We start from the raw sequence: 22,562 nt of genomic DNA, 5'->3' as shown, positions 1-22,562 counted from the left end.
TCCTTTTGAAACAATATCATAACTGTTATGAAAGAGTTATTCAAATACTTCCCATGGAAGAATGAGATTACTACTACTTGAAATTAAAATGACCTAAGAATTTTTCCATTTTTCAAAGACAACTTAGGAAACTCACGAAAACTTCTCTAAGTAAGCTAGCATTTTGTCTAGGAGATCAGAGACTTTTCAGAAAGAGTCTAGGAGACCAGCTGAATAAATCAATTTTGCAGATATCCAGAAGTAATCATTTCAACACTGACTGATGTGTCACGAAAATTTCTGTTTTCAAAGCCTTCAGGAAGATATTTACATCAAATTCTTCGCAAGACCTTTGGACACACACATAAATATCAACTCTCATAATCTGAAGCACATTTGTTCATCAAATTACAATAGTCAGACTGTTACTGAATTATTTTCCTTGCCTTAAGATGTTCAGAATATTACAATTGAATAAGTTTTTTTACTCTAGTCATGTGATCAATTGTTTTCAAGATAAACACTGAGATTTCACTATTACAAAATATCTGAAACTTAGTTTCCTCTCACTCACCTAGTGTATTATGCAGCACTTGCAAAATATTTCCAAAATTTTTGTTACTTCAAATTCTTCAAATTATTCAGCTTGCCCAAATTCCTGGTTTAAAATATTATTTATTTAAAAAGTTTTACTACTCTTACTATTGCAGCAGCATCACCTACAGTGTACAGAATGAACCAACAAAACAATTGAGAAGAAAAACCTATATTACAAAATAACTATAAGCAATGTTTCTTATGTGCTAGAAAATTAGTTGCAATGAATCATTAAAGAAACGCATGCAAAGTCCAAAATAACCTATGATACAAGAATTTGTTGTACCTAAGCTGCTCCCATCACTGTTTTTATCATGTGACAAGGTAAGCTGACTTTCAGAAGAACAATCAACACAACATACCCAGTCCCTGTAGCAATAAGAGAAATTAAATAAACTTGTTTAAAAATAGTAAGTTAGTCTAAGTGAGCATCTCTTTAGATCTTGTTATAAAGGCTCCTTAGCTATTCTTTAAAAGGTATGTGCATGACAAATATCTGATTCATGCATATGTCACTGCAAATTCTAAAACTGTGGGGGAAGTGAGTCAAAGAAATATGATTATACAATTCCCATAACCTGAAACGTGAATATTAATGATGAAGTATTTGCATTGTCTCAATTGCCCTACATCACATGAACGTCAAACCCACTTATGCATATCTGTCCCTCCTTCAAAGCGAGTAGTTCAGTTTGATGTGTCATCAAAAGCAGAATTAGTAATGTTCTAAATACTGGTTTGTTTTTTTTAAAGAAAGCTTTATATTTATCATTTTCAGATACTAGCTCTGCTATGCAATAAAAAGCTTATAGGAATCTCAGCTGTGGTACTTCACAATTGACACTAAGCACTCTGCCTGCGCATGCAGAAAACAAACACTTCTCTCTGATAAAGCACAGATAACTGATCTTATTTAACATTCGGGATAGGTTTGTTGTTTACTATACATGTGAATCATCCCCTAGATCTTAGGCATCACAGGTTACTCTAGAGCTTATTTAGAATTTTAAGAAGAAAATCATACTATTACAGCAGTATTTACCTTCAAAAGTCCTCCTTAAGCTAAATCACATTTAGACAAAGGGAGGGTTAAAATTCTTTTCTTTCAGCATAGCTGTGGCAAAAAGTCAAGCTGGAAGCAAGTCACTACTGGGGCCAACGTTGTTTAACACATTCATTAATGACCTGGATGCTGGGACAGAGTGTGCCCTCAGCAAGTTCACAGACAATACAAAACTGGGGAGCAGCTGATACACCGGATGGTTGTGGTGCCATTCAGAGGGACCTGGACAGGCTGGAGAACTGGACTCAGATGAATCCCTTGAAGTTCAACAAGGGGAAATGGAAAGTCCTGCATCTGGGGAGGAACAGCCCCAGGCACCCATACATGCTGGGAGCTGGAAAATAGCTCTATGGAGAAGGGTCTGGGAGTCCTGGTGGACAACAAGCTGACCACGAGCAAGCAATGCATCCTTCGCGGCAAAGAAAGCCAACAGCATCTTGAACTGCATTTGAAAGAGCATTGCCAATGGGTCACTGCCAACATTGCCCAGAGGGGTTGTGGAGTCTCCATGTGTGTAGATATTCAAAACCTGACTGGAAATGGTCCTAGGCAACCTGTTCTAGCTGACCTTCCTAGAGCTAGAGGGAAGCAGTTGTACCACTTCAGAAATTGGTACTGTTGATGCTGTTTGGCAACAACTGTTGCTTATGATACAGTGGTTGATAAACTGGTCAGCCATGACAACTTGACAACAGGACAAGATAAAAACATCAGCCCAAGGAAAGCAAAGTCATGCTTAAATAACCAGATAGAAGGAAGACAGATTGGATGGAAATGTCACTGAAGAGGATGGATAATCCATTCTTTACTGCTTACATACATGAGGGTACATATGGAAGGGTATCTGTGTCAGCAGCAGCTGACACTGAAATATTCTATATAACTGAAAGCAATAAATAAAGACACAAATATTCCTACTCAGCTGACACTAGGACCACTCAGCACAATTTCTACTGACTGAAGTAAGAACTTGCTGGGAGAGGGGTCCCCATACTAATCTCAGTGTGGAACCATACAAGACATCTACCAGAGGAAATACTACTTCCAGTAATATTAAAATGAAATAGTCTCCAAAACAAGTCCTCACTGGCTCCAGATCTGAGAGCTAGAATCCCAACAATCTAGCTTGTGTATTTCTGAAAAAAACTGTTTTACACACATACCAAAGCAGTCATTTCCACTACTGGAATAAGCATTTCATTATTCTAGGACAGCAACATCAGTCTGTTCACAATAAACATTGACATGGTGTTTCTGTTCCCCTCCCTGTGCCCTTATCAGATTTGAGGTTTGGAAAATACTGTTTGCAGCCAGTGCTAGGTACTTTAACAACATTAAGAATATGATATATCCAATAGAAGGAGAAAAACCAGGACCTTGATACTGTGATCTGTTCCAGATGGGGCAGACAGCTATACCAAGAATCTCCCAAATATAAAGTAAAATAAAAATTAATTAAAAAAAAGGGGGGGGGGGCGTTAGAACTGGATAAAACAGATATATGAAGAGAGAAAAGTATTCTAACATTTACCTTACACATACACGTATTCTTTTGTATCTAGTTTCATTATCTAACTGTCGCTATTTTCAATGGCTTATGTTTCTTAATATTAGTCTAATTACTTCTTAATTACTTCTTAAAATTAAACTTGATGTTGTCCTAAGTTCAGCTCACTAATATTCTTTCCTCTGGAGCTGTAGCAGTGGTTTTACTAATATTTTACACTCTCACTGTTAACACTTAAAACAAAAACCACAAACCCACTGAATTTGTCAGAAAACCTTCCAAAGTTTTTTCAGCTTAAATTCAACTAAAGTCCATGGGATTTTTAATCCTAAATCACTTATGTTCTGAAAACTAAACTACTTGAAAATTATTTTTTCTTGTATGCAGAATCTTTTATTCCCTTGTTCCACTGCTGTTACTTTTTATGACACTTTCAGTGCTTCTTACCGTGCCAAGGCTTGAACTTTTGTGGCATGTCGCTCTTCCTGTTCTGCTATTTTCCTTCTCCAGTTGTCCATTTCCTGCCTTAGCACTGCAGAATGCTCCATCTCTCCATCAAGCAGATTTCTGAGAGATCTGAAAGAAGGCAGCAGCCTCTGTTAGAACACTGCAAACACTACCTAGTAATTAGAGGATATTCTACGAATCACAGAGTAGGTTGCCTGAATGATACCATTAATGTCATCCCAAAGTTTCATTATTCGATGTAATAAATTCACCTGATTTGATTATACAAAGATATGAAAAGCTACAACGAAAAAAGACCCAATCAAAACAGTTGTAAGTGCTTACTATTAACTTGTACTACAATCTCATCAGCATATCCAAAGCAGAACCTATTATGGTAACTACTCTGCCACCATGCACAAAGAATTTATAATAGAAAACAGCTTATAATCTGGTCTCAGTGCTTCAGTACAAGTCCATATATCTCAGGAATAATCTATAAGCAATATATTTACTAGCAAGAGCAGGAGACAGGTAGGGGTCTTGTCTCCACTGAGAGCACTGCCATAGACCTCTGTGTAAAAACTTTGATGAGATAGCAAAGGTCAGCATGATGCATAATGGTAAAATGCAAAGCATCCTGGTCCTTCTGCCAAAAAACACAAAGCTGAATGGGGAAATAACTTGCAATTATGGGAGTGCAGACGATAAGAGGCAGGAAAATAGGATCAATTGGTAGTCTCAACATTAAAAAAAAAAAAAACAACAATCATATCTATAGAAAAATGTAAATTACCAAGATAGCCCTACTACAGCAAAACAACAGTATGTCTTGAATACATTTGTATTTTGATTCATCTAACGATATGTTCCAATAGACTAAATAAATACAAAGTAGGTTTGATAGCATTTTAAATAAGCAACTTATCATTTTTACATCCTCGTTTTACCCCAAGTGAACATAAAGACACTCACAAATGACAGCCACCTTCAGAGTAACATTGTTAACCATCCTACATCACTTCTGCACCAGAAGGGGAAAAAAGGAGATTTTCTGAATATTTGTATAAGAACAAACTTTTATTCATTTGGAAAGCTATCTTAAAAGATCTTAATCTTTTGGCTATAACTTTTGGTTTTGAAAAAACTAAAACTGGCAAAAAGACCCGGGATACAAAGAGCTATATGTGATTCAAATGCAAAGGAAGGAGTTGACCTGCAAACATTACTCTTCAGTATCAACAGTTGAATATTGAAGTATTAAGCTTACCTTTCACAGAAAAGTAATATATACATCAAAAAGATTACACGAAGATTATGCATAGCTTTACACAAAGGACAGTTTGTATTAGAGAACAGATTTTTTTTAAACTATAGTACCTCTTGACTAGAAAAAGAAAACTACCTATTCTGTTCTTCCAGTTCATCCTTTCTGTTCATCATGGCCACGATAGCTTGACGAAGCTCATCTAAAGAGAAGGGACAAAACCAGATAAATTTCTGCATGTGTTTTTGCTCATTTCAGATCCAAAAGTCATGTACATAGTGGCACTAATACAGCAACATGCTTAAGATGATCCTAACATCATTTGCTACTCAGCAAAGCACATAAGAATGCTCTTAATCTCATCACTAATTTGAGCAATCTTTGAAAAATAGCATTATTTAACACAGTATCAGAAGTATTGATCAAATCAAATTAGTGTGCATCTGGCTTTAATACAAACGTTTACAAGTTTGCCTGTGGCTGCAGCTGTTTTGTTTTAATCGCAGATGTATGGGACAATGCACCTTTTCACTACATGCATATTAATGAGATACACTGTTACTTGTTTAACTTCTTCAAATTGCTTGTTTTCCTTGGTATAAATTCTGACACAGGAAATATAACAGTGAGACCAGAGCAGAGATAACGTCATTGATTCTTCATGGCATTTCTTCTCAAGCTCAGTCTCAAAGATGACGGGATCTCTGAATCTTGTAATTTCCTATAAAAACCTTTTTATTTCCTATAAACACCTTAAAAAAATACTTTTGTCATTACACCAAGAATAAATTTTTTTAAAAAAAATTATTACAGAATTTTAGAATTTTTAAAGACTTCTTTAGGTTTAACAGTGATACCAGAGTAGCCGAATACCATACAGTAAAGTGTCAGCTCAAGGTGCTGCCTCATCTGGAGTCCTTCTGCTACTATGAAGGTTCTACCAAATAGCTGTACAGCTGTACTATTACTATTTACTATAAATTTACAGAAAAATATTAGGACTTAATAATCTAATCTAAAACAGATTCTGACTTCCAGATGTTGCATGAATACATGTAATACAACAAGTCTTCAAAGATTTGAATAGCAAACATCAGGATGGATACATGTCCTAAACTAGATTTTTTTTAAAATTTCATTAACAATTTCACGTACCTTAATCAATAATTTTATGAGAGCTTCTGCAGGGACACAACATTAAAACACCCCTTCCAACAGTTAAATGAAATGCTCCTATGTTTATATATAATAAACCAGCCAATTGTGTTCCGCAAGTATTCAAAGCAGATGTCAGCAAATTTTTTGTGCTTTTACTGAAACCATAGTAACAGAACTGATATTACTTAATTTCTTCAAGTAAGCAAAGCCATTGGACAACTTTTTTTTGCTTTACATTCAGTTCACTGATTTACCCATATCTTTCTTAATATTTTCTATAGTTACAGAAATTTTTGCCAGTTCTAAAAAAAACTTAACATTTTCCTGCGGACCAAAGTCTGCCAAATTCCAGTAGTGGACAAAATGTGAAAGTTTTTACTATGTCAATCAAAAGTATCAGTCAGTGAGTACACCACAATTCTAGTGTGGCATTGGTAATCTGCTGGTAAATCCGCCCTTGCAGGATTCAGCAGGGTTCTCATCACTTGAAATCAGTCAATCCAATTCCTTCATGTTAGATTTTGTCCAAAGCATTTCTGCTTCTTTGGCCATGGAGAAAGTAGACAATTATTTTCCTATCCATTCCACATTACAGCTTGAGAACTAATTGACATTAGCAAGAAACATTTCAGTACGTCATTAGAGGGATTTTGCACTCCAATAACTCAGCACAGAAAGAATAATTATTTTTCTGCAGTAACTTAGCATCTTTACATGAGTTCTCTATACAACTTTAAAAAAAAAAAAAAAAAGTAAATTTCCAAACCTTGTAGAAAAGCCAACAGTGAAATTTGTGGGTATTAAATACTAACGCACATTAAAAACAAACAAACAAACAAACAAATCTGGAAACTTCTGCTTTCTCCCTTGATAATACTACTCACATTCAAAACCAAAGCTGTGATTACATGGATACTTTAATCAGTTTTCCCAAGACTGTCCTTTCAGCAAAAAGGACAGTCCAGCTTGCCTTACCCATCATTGCTACCACCTCCCTTGTTCTGGCATTCTGGCACTGGTGTTTATACACACAGTATCTTAGCAGTAACTGATCCAGCTCAAAATTGGTTTTGGGTTTTTTTTTTTCTGTTGGGCTACTTTTCAGACAAGCACCTGCCAAGTGATCTTCCTGATGAGTTTAATACTGTTGCTGGCACAAGGCACATAGCAGGAAGCAGTCAGGGCAGAACAGACTACCTTTTTAGTCAACAAGATGCAATATAAAAGGCGGAATACCCTTTTTGGCAAGAGTAAAGTTCATATTGCATTGAAGTGACCAGGTAACCACTACAATTTACATAGCAATTGTAGAAAAACTTAGAATGGAAAGATTATGTATGACAAAATATGCTGTGCTCCATCATGTTCATGTCTATTTTTCAAAAGATGGTCTATCATAGCATCTATTGACTAGCATTGATTGGGGGGGCGGGGGGACACGACATGGGCCAAAAAAACCACCAAATCCTACATTCTCAGATGTAAGTATTTTATTTAGCTATAAAATATCAAACTTGATGATCACGAAACTCAAAATATTATTAGTATTATTTCGGTCATGATGAGACATTGCTCCTTTGAGGGCAGATTGGAAGGGTTGGGGGTTTTGAGGGTTTTTTGCTTGGGTTATTTTGTTGTTTGTTGTTGGGGTTTTTTGGCAGTGGAAAATTGGTGGGTTGTAACAGTCCTGAAAAAAATAATACGTAGTGTTATGAAAATGGACCACAATTCATCAGGCTACCTGTGGAAAAAAAAAAGTGTTCTAAGGATGAGGAAAATAGAATAATCCAGTAAGTGTTCAAGCCTTGTACAAGTGTACAACACAAGCAAAATACATCCACAGCAAGCTTTCAGTACAGTAGCACTCTAACAAAATAAAGATCTTTAACTAGAAAGTTGAATTCAGAATCCCCCTCAAGAAAGCATTAAGACAATGACATTTTAAATATTTCAAGAGTGTCATTAAAATATGATAATGCACAATCTGAGTTAGTTGCTATTATTTCTCTGACTCTGAATAAATTAAAGCCATTGCTACTCAGACAAGTTATTGTAGTGCTGTCTCTGCACTTATGCTGCGGTGACTACTCTACAATAATTGCCTGTGTGCATACTCTGTTTAAATGTGTACTGATTTATTAACATTTAAACAGTGAAGCTATTATAAATTGTCTCCATTTTTCCAATTTTACCAGCCTATTCAAATTGTAACCTTAACTTGCCTAATAACTTAATCTTCTTTCCCTTATTCCACCCAGAATCTTCTGCATGAGGGCTGAAATCCCATCTTCCCTCACTCCCCTCTCTAACACACATGTAAGCAACCAGAGCATGAAAGCAAGATTCTGTTAAAGACCATGGTTTGCATAAAAGAAGAAAAAAGCCTCTTGAAATAAAAGATGTTAAAATGCTTTTTATTTCCATTTGCCTCATTTCTTCCAAGTTATGGACGTGACAATACTGTAGGGACACAGCAAAGCAGAAACTCCAAATTTCATTATCACATATAGGATAAAAATCAATGCTTAATTTAGGGCCACAAAAGTAAACAGACTTCGTACTCAGTATTTCTTGCTAATTTAGTTCAACTATGGATAGCAGTGGAGATGTGGAAGAAAGCACCAACACAAACAACTAGTCCGGGCTAAGAGCCCAGGGTTCCAAGAAGGCTTGTACAGCCTGTGCTTTCCCTAGCAGCAATATTCCTTCATTGTCATACCTATGTTATTTCTTCTTGAAGTGATGAGTATTAAGGAGTCATATTTTCTATCAATTACTCAAAATAAACAGAAGAATTATATAGTTTATCATCAACACTTCTTTAACCTCTCCATCCACCGTAAACATAAAGGAGTCAAACATTCACTAGTGTAATTAAATCAATAGAAAGTTACCAAGAAAAAGAAAGATCAGAAACTTTTAATTTCATGATCTTTCGATGAAAGTAACTGAATAGAATTAGGACACCATCCTATTTAATTCAGGCATAACATTCAAAACTTTCAAAAATCTTAATTTCTTACTCTCACTTACGCTTCTTGAAAAATTTTAGCAGCATGTCAGAACAGTCAGCTGAATGAAAACAAAGTAAATCCAGTATCATACACTGTGGCAGGTTCACTTCAAATCTGCCAGAACATCCACAGTTCATAAGCTTTCATCTGTGTGTTATGCTTCCCTCTGAGATCAGAGTATGGCCATAACCTAATTTTTTCAGCAGACTTATGTCTCATTCATCGTGTGGGTTAGAAAAAGTAAAAAATTAATAAAAAAAAATCAGGGTTGTAGCAGCAACCATAAATCTGGCATTTTGTGACTTCTGGACTTCATAACCTCAATCCTCCACCCCCCCACCCTTTCTTTTTTTTTTTTTTTTAAATAAAACAGTGGGTAGATAGCCAAGTATACCCACTTCAGAAAACTGTTTGATGTTAGAGTTTATGTTCCTACTTCTGAACTGCTTTGTGCTTGATATGTCATTTGCATTCGGTAAAGTAACATCAATGGAAAGAGATACACTACTGTTATTAAGGATCAACATTGAACACCAACATATCTAAAATTCAAGTGATAATCAGAGTTTCAGAAAGACAGATATAATAAGATGACTAGTGAAGTCTTTCAAATTATATAATCTTAAGAGATATTTTTGCAACAACTTCTTAAAAAAAAGGATTCCCATATGCAAACCAAGAATTTCAAACCAGGCCTTTCCTTATCAGTGAAAAAAGATAACATAAAAAAAAAAAAAAAAAAATCACAGAATGTGTTAATTAAATTTTTCATATTAAACCTCACCTTTTAAAATGCCAAAAATTATCTTTCATTGTTGAAATTAATCTGTAGTGCCTAACTACTAATAGAGCAAATATTTGCTCTAAAACATTTTTTAATTCACTTGCATACTACATGCAAAATCTAGCTTCTATAAGCTTTTATAAGGTCACATTCAGAGCATTAAATACATAAAAAAGTGCCATGCTTTAAGAAACACCTGTCAACTTCCCAGCAACCTCCAGAAAAGTCATAAGTTTCACAACTCTTCTGCTGTTTAGCCAAAGATTGGATAAGTATGATTTGCAATCACCTCTTATGAAGAATGAGCTGTAAGTGAAATCATCTCTCAGTGTACACAAGGTCATGCAGCACTCCTCTGCAATCCTGCAGATAGAATATCAGGGTGGGCTGGGAGCAGTCTACAGGAATGATTTTTTTTTATTTTCCTGAGTGCAAATTTACACAGATATTTTCAGAGACAAATGAAACTTCCAGCAGACTAGTTACATCTTAAATCAGAAGCCTGACCTTTAAAGACATGCTCCCTAAGCTGCCTGCATGAACATTGGCTATTAAGGCTTTATTTAGTGCTCCAAAATCTTGTAAATATTATCCTGTCATGTCACTATTAATAAGGCAAATTTTAGTAGGAAACAAATTCGACAATACAGTGTTGACCTTCTACTTTATAGAAGGGTCCTGACAAAAAAAAAAGGCTGTAAGATGCACTGCAGCTTTCTTCTCAGTGATGAAATTTACACACCCTCTTTCAACAGCTCTGCCTTCAGAGAAGTCATAATAATTTAGTACCTGTCAGTGATCGGTGGCAACAAAGTTACAGAACAGGTCAGAAGCTATTTAGAGGATAGAGAAAGTACAAAAACCTACACCTTATTTACTTACACAACCAGGATAAAAATATAATATGTAGGTTTGATTATTCAGTAAAGTTCTTCAGTGATCATGAAAAACTGGGGGCTTTCTCAAGAATGTATGAAAAAATACAGAATAATGTGCAATGCTACAACCTTTGCTAACCTTTGTGGTTTAAGCCCAACTTTAAAAACTGAAGAAAATTATAGTGCAAAAACTAAGTTCCCAATTATTTACTAAAAATAGCACTATAATCAAAGAACCTTGTAAAGAAGGACACAAGTAGCATCCTTATAAAATTAAAGTTTTGGAACTTCCTTTTTTTCCACTGCAAAAACAAAATGGGGAGACTTGTGCTGGTAGGACAGATTTTTCTGGTGTAAAACAATGCTGAAAACATAATCTTCCAATGACGATAATTGGAGCAGAAATAAAGTTGTTTGTGATTCAAGTATGACAAGATAAATACGATTTTTTTAAAAACTGGAAAATGACATAACGGAATAGGCGCATAAACATAAAACTTCTGACAAACTTAACTCTTCATAAAATTGGTTGTAAGACATAATGATCTGTAAAGTAGGGCAAGTTTTCATATGATGTCTTAACATACACAGTGAAACACTATGGATTAGGATTTCTCGAGTGGTATTAGTATTTTTTTGAGATGTACCTGCTGCTAAGTTAACCTATACCTTACAAATGCATGGGACAAATTCAGGAAAATCATTCAAAATGGCAAAGATTTTAAATTACAGCTTTTCATAAGATAATTTGCTACCCTGCATATCAAAAGAATCAAGAAAAGGTTAGTACTATACTAGTAAATTGGAAAGGAAGCAGGAAAAGAATAGATTAAAAGAAATTCATTTCAGGCTTTGTCTTCAGAATTAAGCAGCACAAAAATCTAGTCACTGGAGACCTCAGAGCTTTTCTCACTGCACTACTGCATTCCATTTTTCTTGTCTGATGTGTTAGAATTAGTTGCTATGCAACCAAGCTATAAGCCTCACCATTTAATAATTCTTCTGCTAATTGCAAGAGAGAAAAAGAGCTTCAGTGTCTGGCTTTGTCATAGCACTGAATTGTTCCTGTATGGAGTATCTACGACCAGTAACAATGAACTTGAAAAAAGCATTTTTATTGAATGTATCTGGGATCAGCTGTGATAAAGGTATTAACTTATATGTATAGTCAGCTGAATTTTTATTATAATGATAATTAGGTTATTTACTAAGTGTTCTACTGGCTTTATAGATTGTTTTGATATGCTTCCCCACTTCCTTCCACCAGAACCTTCTCTGAAATAGGAAACTAATGACAGTGTGTATGTTTCTGTTGACCCTGTGGTTCATTTCACTTACAAATTTCTAAGTATCAAGAACTGAAAATCTCAAGATTTACTTTCTAGTGTACAGCTGTCTTAACTACACATAGGAACTAACTGAGCAACTGAAGGAAACCAATTGCGGCCCCTGCTGGTACCTAATACACCTACGAAACAATAAAATCAGAAAGTTTTCCATTAAAATTCTGTTACTGAAAAAATAAAATAAAAATGTAAGAACGAAAGGATATGGTAGTAATAAGATGAGCAGAGAATATCCAGTGACCAAAGTATCACAGTAACTATCAACAGTAACTCCATCTACACCTTCAGTTATATCACTTAAAAGTCTCAAACTAGTTTCCCACTTCGTAAAGAACTTCGTAAGAAAGGATTTTTCAGCTTGGTAAAGCTCAGTCAGCAGACCCATGCCAGAGCCTGAAACAGTACCCAGCAAAAATGCATGGTCTACCTTCCTTAACATATGTTGACATAGGTATCATTTGAATGTGACATTAGAACATGAGATTAGAATAACTTAAGGGATCATGCATTTTGATTATTTCATGAATCAATTTCAGAAAAGAATTTTGGCTGCATCACTTCTAACTTCCCAAATGTCATAATTTAAAATCTGTATATATTTAAATTTATAAAAAGGAACAGACAAACACACATCCCAGAGCTTTAGGATCAAAGTCATGTCCACCAGTTCAGTTACAAAACTTTCTGTACAGTGAGGAAAATAAAACCATATTGGCTTACATGTTTAGACAGCTAGTCAGTTTAAGAACCAAAACTTTGTTCTACAAGTTTATGTGAAGAAAAAGATTAAAGATGGGGTAAACAAACTGCCTGTACTTTTACTAATCTCTTTCTACAGCAAAGGCTATTTTATCTTGTCCAGCTCAACTCTTCACACCACTGAAAATATGACTGTCCTCCACCTTAATCTTAACTAAAGTTTTTGTTTATGAAAGCCTATATTTGTATTTGGAGCAGATTTCCACATCAAAACCACAGACTGAGCGTACACAGAAAGAGTTCTGGGTTTGTTTGGGTATTTTTCCAACTAGGCATTAATGAAAGCGGGCAAAATATGTAAGATCACATCAGAACCAACCATTAGTGTTTTCAGAGCTTGCAGAGATTAAAAGATGTTAATCAAATTAAATCATTATTGTTCATTTAACTATTCAAGCCACATCTAGTATAAGGATGACATTAGCTTCCATTAGCTTAGAGAAGCTAATGTCATACCAGTTGCAATGAACCATAACCTGTGATCTGCCAATTCAAAAACCATTTTAGAGCAGTCATTTCTAATTTCACGAGCACTTCAGAAATTAAGTGCTGTATGCCTCTCTAAACACATGTTACTGAAATAAAAGTAGAAATGAAGAGTTATAGGATTTTCAAAGTTAATTCCATCAATCTAGATACATCAAGAAAGTACTTACTAATTGTCATGGATTCTGGCACAGTAGCTGAAGGCAACATACTGCTTAAAGTATTCACTTGAGCTGGAGGACTGACATCCAGTCTAGTCATAAAAGCACAATATCATCAACAAATGACAACAAAATCCTGAATTCAAAACTCAACAAAAAAGCATTCCAGAAACTAGAATTGTCATCATATTCACCCATATTCAATCAACTTATGTTTAATTATCCTTTAATGTATCTGTTGTGAGTCTGATTTAAGAATACACACAAAATATCGAAATCAACAGGCCATGGAGAACACAGTAAAAAAAATACCATAAAAAACAACATAATACCTATTTTCAAAACCAGGAGGCTAAGTCTGCCTGTTATTTGACAGGACTATGTAACTTCAAAATAATTAAGAAAAGTTCAATATAAGAAACTATGCAAAAAGGGAAGTGTAGGTTTTTGTCTTTCCAAACATTTGCAAAAGTACCCCAATAAATAGTTTGTTTTCCAGTACTGAGTAGCTATGCATTAGGTAACAGTAACAAGTTGGCAGCTACAGGGTGAAGATTTTTTTTCTTTTAAGAAAAATGTATTTGACACGTACCTGTAAGGAAGATCAGGTCTTCTTGGAACCAGTTCTACCGCATGAATAACCTGTTCATGTCCCTCCCCATTCTCCAAGTTATCTAAAGTAGAATGCACAAGCATTAGCTTTTTTCAGTTAACAGTAGTTAAAAAATAAAATAAAATAAAACCAAAACCAGAACAAAAGTAGTTACATTTTTAATTAGAAATACTCATCTTTTAGTAAAGACTTTAAAGACTTTAAATTCTTTCTCCAAGGTTGGCTTCTGCATATTCACCTTGAATGCCAGCAGGATTGTAAAGTCCCTTTGGAACACAGCCATCAGTTTAGAAAAAAATTAGTATTGCACAACTAAATTGTAATTTAGATGTACATTTTACATTGATAACAATGTTGCAAAGCTATGAAGAGACTTCTTACTGAAGTTATTTTTGCAATCCACAGGAGTTTAACCACCACATGGCATCTGATACTCATTACAAATCTGTTTGTGACTTGCAGAAAAAGAATTTGTGGTTAGTCCCCAGTATGTGAAACCTTGCAAAGACACCAGTCCTTCATGCATTCACAGCAGAGCACCATGGCTTTTCTCTGGCTTCTTATACCTATGTACCAAACACCAAGAATCAAGACAGATGAGGTATTTTTTTTAAAAGCATTGATAATATGCATCTGTCCACAGATCCACAGCTGTCAGGATCAAAATATACACATCACTGGGCCTGTCATTAAGGTAGGTCAAGTGGAAAGAAACAAAAATCACATTTTATTGATGTTTTCTGCATCTCACTATGTAAGGGTTACAAAGTTACCATAAAACAATCCTAAAATCATGAGCTAAAACAGCACAGAATTTAAAAAGCAGGAATTCTAGGAAAAAAGTTATTAGGAATTAGAGTTATGTCAGAATGACTATAGAGAAGAAAGTTCATTTTTTAAGCTGTAGAGTTTACTGAAGCTCAGTTCCTAAAATGCATACTCTATTTTTGTTCCAAGCAACTGAATTTTTATTCAGGCTTTCTCATCTCTAGGTACACGGAGATATGATACACCCTGGCACATCCCTGAAGCACTGCAACAGACTAAAACTGAAAACACTCATATTAACATACAACACTATAGATTAAGCTGTAAACTATTCCAAATATATATGTCTTGCTATTTACCTGTATTAAGACCTATAAACCAAAATATTGGGTTAAGCTATATATTTTACAAGAGCTCACTACGCGTGTTTTAGCAAAAATGTTGTCATGATAATAATGAGCTTGCCAGTTACTGGGCTGAACTGCCCTCAGAAAAAGCTAACCCACATTCCCTCTGGTATCATTCATCTAGCAGAAGTGTAACTTCCAAAGCAAGGAAACAACTGCCTAAGGCAGCTTTCAATCTCATCAAACTGTCATTACGGCTGGGGAGAGGGTGGCCGTACCCATGTGGATCACTCTCCCTAACTGGTTGACATTTGGGTTGTATGATAGGGCTTTTAGTCAAGACTGCCTGCACACTCTGTCAGTTCAGGATGTTCAGAAGGGCCCCGTGACAGCATGGGACGTTGAAATCAGGAAATCAGACAGCAGAATCTGTGTTGCTGTTTCCTATAACTGATGAACACTCCTTTCACCAGCCCAATGCCATATCGTTCTGGCTTGCATGCTGGACCACAGGGTTTACCACAAAGACAAAGAGGGGCAGGAGGAGAACTGAAAATATCTGTATACTGTGCCAGAAGGGATCTGAATGGGCCTGTTGTTGATCATCTGTAATAGCCTGAGCATTGTCTTCAAAACAGTTCCGAGATGAAGCAAGATGAGAAAAGGGTCTTTGGCATCTCCTTAGTAAAAGTAAGCTCCTGTCATACTTACTGTTGTCCTCTCTGGTCATCTGTCTCCAGTACTAAGTCTTGGCTTGGTCTCCTGACTTTTGATTTCAGCTACAAACCCCGAGCTCTAGCTCCTGATGCCTCATGATGTCTGACTGGCTACTAACTCCCACAGCTCAACTGCGAGCTCCCATTCCACACACCCCATCCCCCATAAAAAGGAACATTTACTTGTATTCCAGATTTCAATCTGTTGCAGTCAGCAAACACTTATAAATCCATGGACTTTTTCTAACAGTTTCTGTATACAATTTAAGAGAACACTATGCCACAAACAACATAATGTTTTCTAAATCCATTCCTTCACAAATTGAAAAATGTGGGAGCACAAGAAAAAAAAAAATTTTACTTTTTTTTTTTTTTTCTCCAACAACTGGTATTTCTTAAAAGCTACCTCTTAAAATACAGCAGAGGGCAGTACAGCATTATTTTACGATTCACATTATTTTTATCACTGAACTTACAGAACTGAATTACACTTTTTCATAGGCCTTCAATCAACAGTCCATTTAAGCTCTTGGCACATGTAATGCAAAAAATAGGAAAAATTTTATAATAAAAAAATTATTTGAATGCCACTGAGAAGTTTTTAAGTGGTCACTGAAATGAGAATGCATACCCAAAGTTTTATAAAAGCAATTTTTTATGAACAACTAGCAAAATACTAACGGGGGATAGGGCAGGTGGGAGGGTTGGTGGTGGTGGAAGTTTTTGGTTTGTTTTTGGTATCGATACAGATACTGGAAAAGCACCAGGTCTTCTCTTCCATACCTTTGACCATTTTCATCATGTAGATCTTGCTTCAAGATCTCCAAATGGTCCACATCATTCTTGAAGGGCAAGTACCCTAAACTGCATACAATACTGCAGCTGAGGTCATATCAGAGCCAACTGAGCATAAATTTACAAATGACACTTTCATTTATGCATGTCTGTATGAAGTGTGCTTTTACTGCAGAAACATGGCACTGCTAATTCACTATCAGCTTGTGACCCACTATCATGGGTCTCCTGCAGAAAATTACTTGAGTATACTGGCAGATCAAAAATGAGATGAGCCAGCAACTGGTGCTCGCAGCCCAGAAAGCCAATCTTATCTTGGGCTGCACAAAACGAAACATGGCAAGCAGTTTGAGGGAGGTGATTCTCCCCCTCTATTTCACTTTCTTAAGACCCCACCTCAAATACTGTATCCAGCTCTGCGGTCCACAGTACAAGAAAGGCATGGACCTGTTAGACTGAGTCCACAGGAGGGTCACAAAAAAGATCAGAGGGTTGGAACACATCTCCTATGACTAAAGGCTGAGAGAGTTGGGGTTGTTCAGCCTGGAGAAGGGAAGGCTCAGGGGAGACCTTATTGTGGCCTTTTAATACATAAAGAAGGCTTACAAGAAAGATGGAGAGAGACTTTTTACCATCGCCTGCAGTGACAGGACAAGGGGCAACAGTTTTAAACTGAAAGAGGGTACATTTAGATTGTATATAAGGAAGAAATTTTTTTACGATGAGGGTGGTGAGACACTGGAAGAGGTTGCCCAGAGAAGTTGTGGATACCCCATCACTGCAAGTATTCAAGATCAGGCTGGTTGGAGCTTTGAGCAACCTGATCTAGTGAAAGATGTCCCTGCCCACGGCAGGGGGGTTGGACTAGATGATCTTTGAAGATGCCTTCCCACCCAAAGCATTCTATGATTCCCGTATCCTCTTCTGAAGAAATATTTCCTAGCCAATCATTCCTCATCCTGTATATAAACAGATAACAGCTTCTATTGAACTGCATCCAATATTTGACACTTTCTCCAATCTGTCAAGATTAATTTGAATTCAAATTCTCAAACACACTTGCAGCTTATTCCAGCTTAGTGATAAATAGAAAATGAATAAGGATACTTTCTATTCAACCATCCTAAACATTAATAAAATACCATACAAGACCACAGCTTAATCCCAACAAAACTCTGATTTGACATTGATAAATCCTCCTCAACTAAATAGTTACTCAAATGGACAACACTGATTCAGATCTAGAACAAATTTTAATTGAACCTCCCATCCCAGTTGTGCAACATCTCCTATGTCCTTACAATCCCATTATTTCTTACCATTGTGCCGTGTTAGAAATTCTGTTATGAAGTTTGCTGGACTTCAGTATATTAAAATACCTACCTGTTTGGGAGTAAGAGCCAACGGCACTGACAGGAAATAGAAGATCCGAGTCATCATTCAGGACCTGCAGAGGAGTCCAACTGCATATCTGAGAATTGCATGTGCCTATTCCATGAGGCCTGCATTTAAAACAAACGAACAAAACCACCTATTTATAAAGTCAATATTCACAATGCTTATATTTCTTTCAGAGATATTACTGCAAGAAAAATCTTTATTTCAATCTGCCTGCCAGTTTGTTGGTTCAGACATACATAAATTCATTAAAGATCAGACCATTCCAAAGCAGATGAGACAAGCAGTGCTTGCCTCTTTTTCTCCAAAGAGATTTCTGTGTCAGAAATAAAGAGGGCATATTAGCATCTAAAATTATTCTTTTTCTTTCAGTTTTGTCTTGTCTTGTTTAACTACCTACTCTGATGATAACAGGCTTACTCTGTTTAAAATTTGTGGTTTTACTATGAAGCCAGAATAGAGTTGATATCATACTAAGAATAAGGAAACTTCAAACAGGCCAGAATTATAGCCTGGCTATATCATGCAATAATTTCAACAACTGAGAACTTCAAGGAGAACATGTCTGAAATCTCAAAATTTTGCTTTTCAGTGGAACTTAGAAGCAAAATACCATCAATCACGGTGGCCCAAATGGTTTAAACAACGGCAAAGAAAAAAAAATAAAAGGGGGGGGGAAGAGAGGCAGGGGAGGGGAGAGTAGAGAAAACGTATAGTTCAAGTAGTTATATAAATTTGCCAGTACCCATGAAGGAAAGGGGCGGGGGGGAGGTGGTCACAGGGAGGAGCATGGAAAATTTACCACTGGTTCCTGCAACATTACTTACTTTTCAGGAACTTCAGTTTCACCTTCTGTGCCTTTATTTCCTAATGTTTTTCCATATAGCTCATCCTCTTCTGCATCTTCATCATCAATGCTCTTCACATCTAGTTTCCGGTATTCATACTCTCCATTCATAAATACTGAATTGCTCTTCCACGAATGGTTACTTTCATTCCCATTCAAATTTCTTCCAAGAGTGCTTTCAGATGAGGGTAATACAAAAACTGAAGATCTGTCTATACTCTCCTCTGAACCTTCTCCTGTAATCAGAGTCTTTGTGGCATCCCCCAAATTTTGCTCATCTTCCTCTTCATCAAACGAGATAATATTTGTCACTCTCTTCTTCTTTTTTCGATCTTTTTTATATTTCAAATCTAGGAGCAACATAAAGGTTTACATAGTGTAGAAAAGAGAAACAATGTAATACAGTTGGTATTTTTTCTTAAAAGAAGTCATGTACTAAATGAGTTTAGTAAAGAAAAAAACACTTATATCTACAAGGCATTTCATTACCTTCCCATACACAAGAGCTTTTAAATCTTTAACTACAGTCTTTATTTTATATGCCTTACATAATTCAGATTTTAGAAGATATTTTGGAGGTGCATTCATAACAGTATTCAATTTGAACTGGAAAAGAAACTTCAACAAACTTATAAAATTAAGTTTAAATAAAAAATTAGCCTTCCTATCACTTTCTCTAATGTTATATGGCTAGTGTATATTCCAGAGTATATCTACACAACAGAGAAAACATGAAACACTTCTTCGGAGGAAAAGTTAAAAAAAAATCACAATACAAACAAAATCCACAACTTCCAATCAAATAAAGTTAGTTTTGTCTATATTCTGGAAATTGAGCAGTCAGTTTTCAGAAAAAGAAATTAAAACGGCTCCCTCCCTCGGCTAATTAGCTCCTAGTCTAGATATACATTGAAATTCTCTCTGATTACATCACATCTATGCTGTGACAGCACTTATTTTTAAATTATTACCTATTCTCACTGATTCCAATGTGCACATGAGGCTAAATGATCTTGCAAAGTTGAAGCACTCTAAGAAATATAAGAAATTTACTCATCAAGAGAACTCACATTGGTACTAAACTGTTTTGTTTAATTCAAGTCCAGCTGTTACATAGCCACAAAACACATTAACATACTTTAAGAGTAAGAGGATGTTAAAACCCATTCTGAATGCAAATAGAATTCCAGCAAAGAACATAGACTTTAATGAAAACATCTGAACATCTGACTTGCTCTAACACTCAACATATAACAGCATTTGAACAAACCCAATCTTTTTAAAGTGAAATTTTATTATAAGTTGTACATTACATGTACTGCATACACATGTACTGTACACTTAACATATGTTATGTTGTAGAGTCATGCACAGCATATGGTCAGTTATTCTGTTATTTCATCTTGCGAGCCTTTTCTATATTAACAAAGTGATCCCAACTCAAGTATCACCTACTATTTTAATCTCATTTAAAGTGCTAAACAACAAAAGCTTTACCACAAGTTTGTTTTGAAAACCATGTTTTGAGACAAAGTCTATTTTAAATGCCAATAAAAAAAAGATCTTATCTCAACTTCTATTCCTACCAGATAGCATTCTCATGTGGGTTTTTTTTTCCTTTTTCACATAACCAAAACAATTTAAAGCCTAAACTCAAACTTTGTTTCTTAAGTGAAAAACACATAAATCCCAGAATCCTCCTGCAGCTTTGTACCTTTACAAAGCAGAACATTCTTTCAGCTCAACTTCTGGAAATAAAGATAAAATATTCCTTTGCTATTTTTGGAACTGAAAAGGTATAATGAATATCACATTTTGCTTGATTAATTTCAAATTATAAGAGATTAAGACTTTGGCTCTTTGTGAGTAACTAACTTCTTACAAACTGGTTGCAACACTAACATATTTAAAGGTAAAAAGAGCACATGAGTGAATTTTCATTTGTGGTGATTACCTACTTCATATAGGAATTCAGACTGTAAACATGGGCACTGCTTGAAGAAGATAACAAGCTAAGATTTTTAACTGATATATAACAACAGATATATGGCACTGTATTTCCAACTGATAAAGTGCCAAAAGAAAACACATTAAAAATGAAAAATCATTACATCAGAAACTGCAAGGCATAATCTTATGAATAAGAAATTGAAATTCAGGCCACAAGCAAAGCACTTGACCAATAAGATAGTATACCTGCCCTCTCACAGTGATATAAGAAAGCTAAAATACACATTTATCATCCAGTATTCACACCAGTATTTCTAAAGAATTTCATACTTTTTATTTCACACTCAACTAGTTTGTATGTGTAATGCACTTATTTTTAAGGTTTTTGTTCCATAATAACGCGTTAAACACATTTGAATATTTTTAAGTTTCTGAATGGACACTAACATTGCAAAAACGCTTACCAGCATTTACATTCTTTGAGAGAACAGGAAGTGGGTCAGTGTCTTGATCAGGTTTCATTAGAATCGAGACAGCAGATGATGCAGTTATCTCTCTAAGGAGGCTGCTAACACCCTGAGTGGATTCTTTCAATAATGAGGTTACATTTTGCGTTGATTCCTTTAACAAATCAGACACAGTCGGTGTGCACTTGCTCTGCCCATTTAAATCCTTATTATCAATGTTGATTGCAAAAAGAATGGAGTTCAGACCTTCAGATAAAAGAAAGAGGAAAAAAGACCAAAAACCCAGTGTATATTTCATACTAAAGTACGAAGATAGAACCTAAGGATTAACAAAGCTATGACATGTAAAACATTTTTCCCCAAAAATTTCCCACTGTTCTCCATGCATGAATTCTTCTTCTTTCATGTACCGTTCATTCTTTTTTAGATTATATTCAAGCTGATGCAATCAGTTCTGAATTTATCTTGATAGCTGTTCAGCTGCACATTAAATAAGCAGTAATTACTGTGAACTTGTTTATTTATAACCTTTTATTTAAACCCATTTCACTATGAACTTTAATATTTGTTGGTTCCTATATTCTATTAACAAACACTCCTGTGAATCCTATCTTGCAGAATGAAGCATGTGACCATGTGTCTGAGAAAATGGGGCGTAAAAGGTAATAATACATAACTTCTGTGGTCAAACTCTAGAAGAGTAAATTATCTGTTATCATTCCTTACTCTTACTCTCTCCTTCCATGTATTTACCTATAACTTGGGTCTTACTATAAAAGTCTATCATTGCTCTTTTCTAGTCAGGAATAACCCCTTTTGTTTTCTCTAAACTGTGCTAGTTTTTAAAAAAAAGTTAGCCTTGACTGATGAAGAGTTAGAAAATTTATGTGAAAGACTTTTAAACTGTAGGAGGGCCAGATCCAGTGTCTTGTTCATCAATTCATAGCATAAATTGGCATAACTTGACTATTCACCCTGAATGTGCATCTGGCAAACATTCCCCACATAAGCAAAGAGTGTGTTAGAGAAGCTCCTCACAACCAGAAACAGATAAAACATCCCAAAATGAAGTAGTTTTCCAAGAACAGTAGCATTTAAGGGAAAGTCTTACCAGCTGCCATTGTAGGGATCATACTAGAACGTTCTTCATCCATCATAAAAGACCAGTCTTCATAGAAGACACTATAATTTGAAAGGAAAAAAAAAAAAGGGAAG

At 35.5% G+C, this 22,562-nt stretch overlaps 1 protein-coding gene across 11 annotated transcripts in view; it reads right to left on the bottom strand.

Moving 5' to 3' along the window:
- SNX29 (sorting nexin 29) overlaps nt 1-22,562 on the bottom strand; it is a 144,771-nt gene that overhangs the window by 103,638 nt on the left and 18,571 nt on the right. For all 11 annotated transcript variants that reach the window (XR_012654569.1, XR_012654570.1, XR_012654571.1 and 8 more), the window contains 8 exons: nt 22,459-22,529; nt 21,345-21,593; nt 18,911-19,280; nt 18,069-18,187; nt 14,039-14,120; nt 13,456-13,538; nt 4,999-5,062; nt 3,594-3,722 (listed from right to left, as the gene is read on the bottom strand). Coding sequence is in view for 5 of the 11 variants with exons in the window: in XM_075058763.1 (XP_074914864.1) it covers nt 3,594-3,722; nt 4,999-5,062; nt 13,456-13,538; nt 14,039-14,120; nt 18,069-18,187; nt 18,911-19,280; nt 21,345-21,593; nt 22,459-22,529 (1,167 nt within the window). In the remaining 6 variants the exon portion in view is untranslated. The remainder of the gene's footprint in view (nt 1-3,593; nt 3,723-4,998; nt 5,063-13,455; nt 13,539-14,038; nt 14,121-18,068; nt 18,188-18,910; nt 19,281-21,344; nt 21,594-22,458; nt 22,530-22,562) is intronic.

This window comes from Buteo buteo, chromosome 27 (genome assembly GCF_964188355.1).
Source record: "Buteo buteo chromosome 27, bButBut1.hap1.1, whole genome shotgun sequence".
NCBI lineage: Eukaryota > Metazoa > Chordata > Aves > Accipitriformes > Accipitridae > Buteo > Buteo buteo.
The sequence above is the reverse complement of the archived record's forward strand: the minus strand, read 5'-3'. Positions and strand labels throughout refer to the sequence as shown.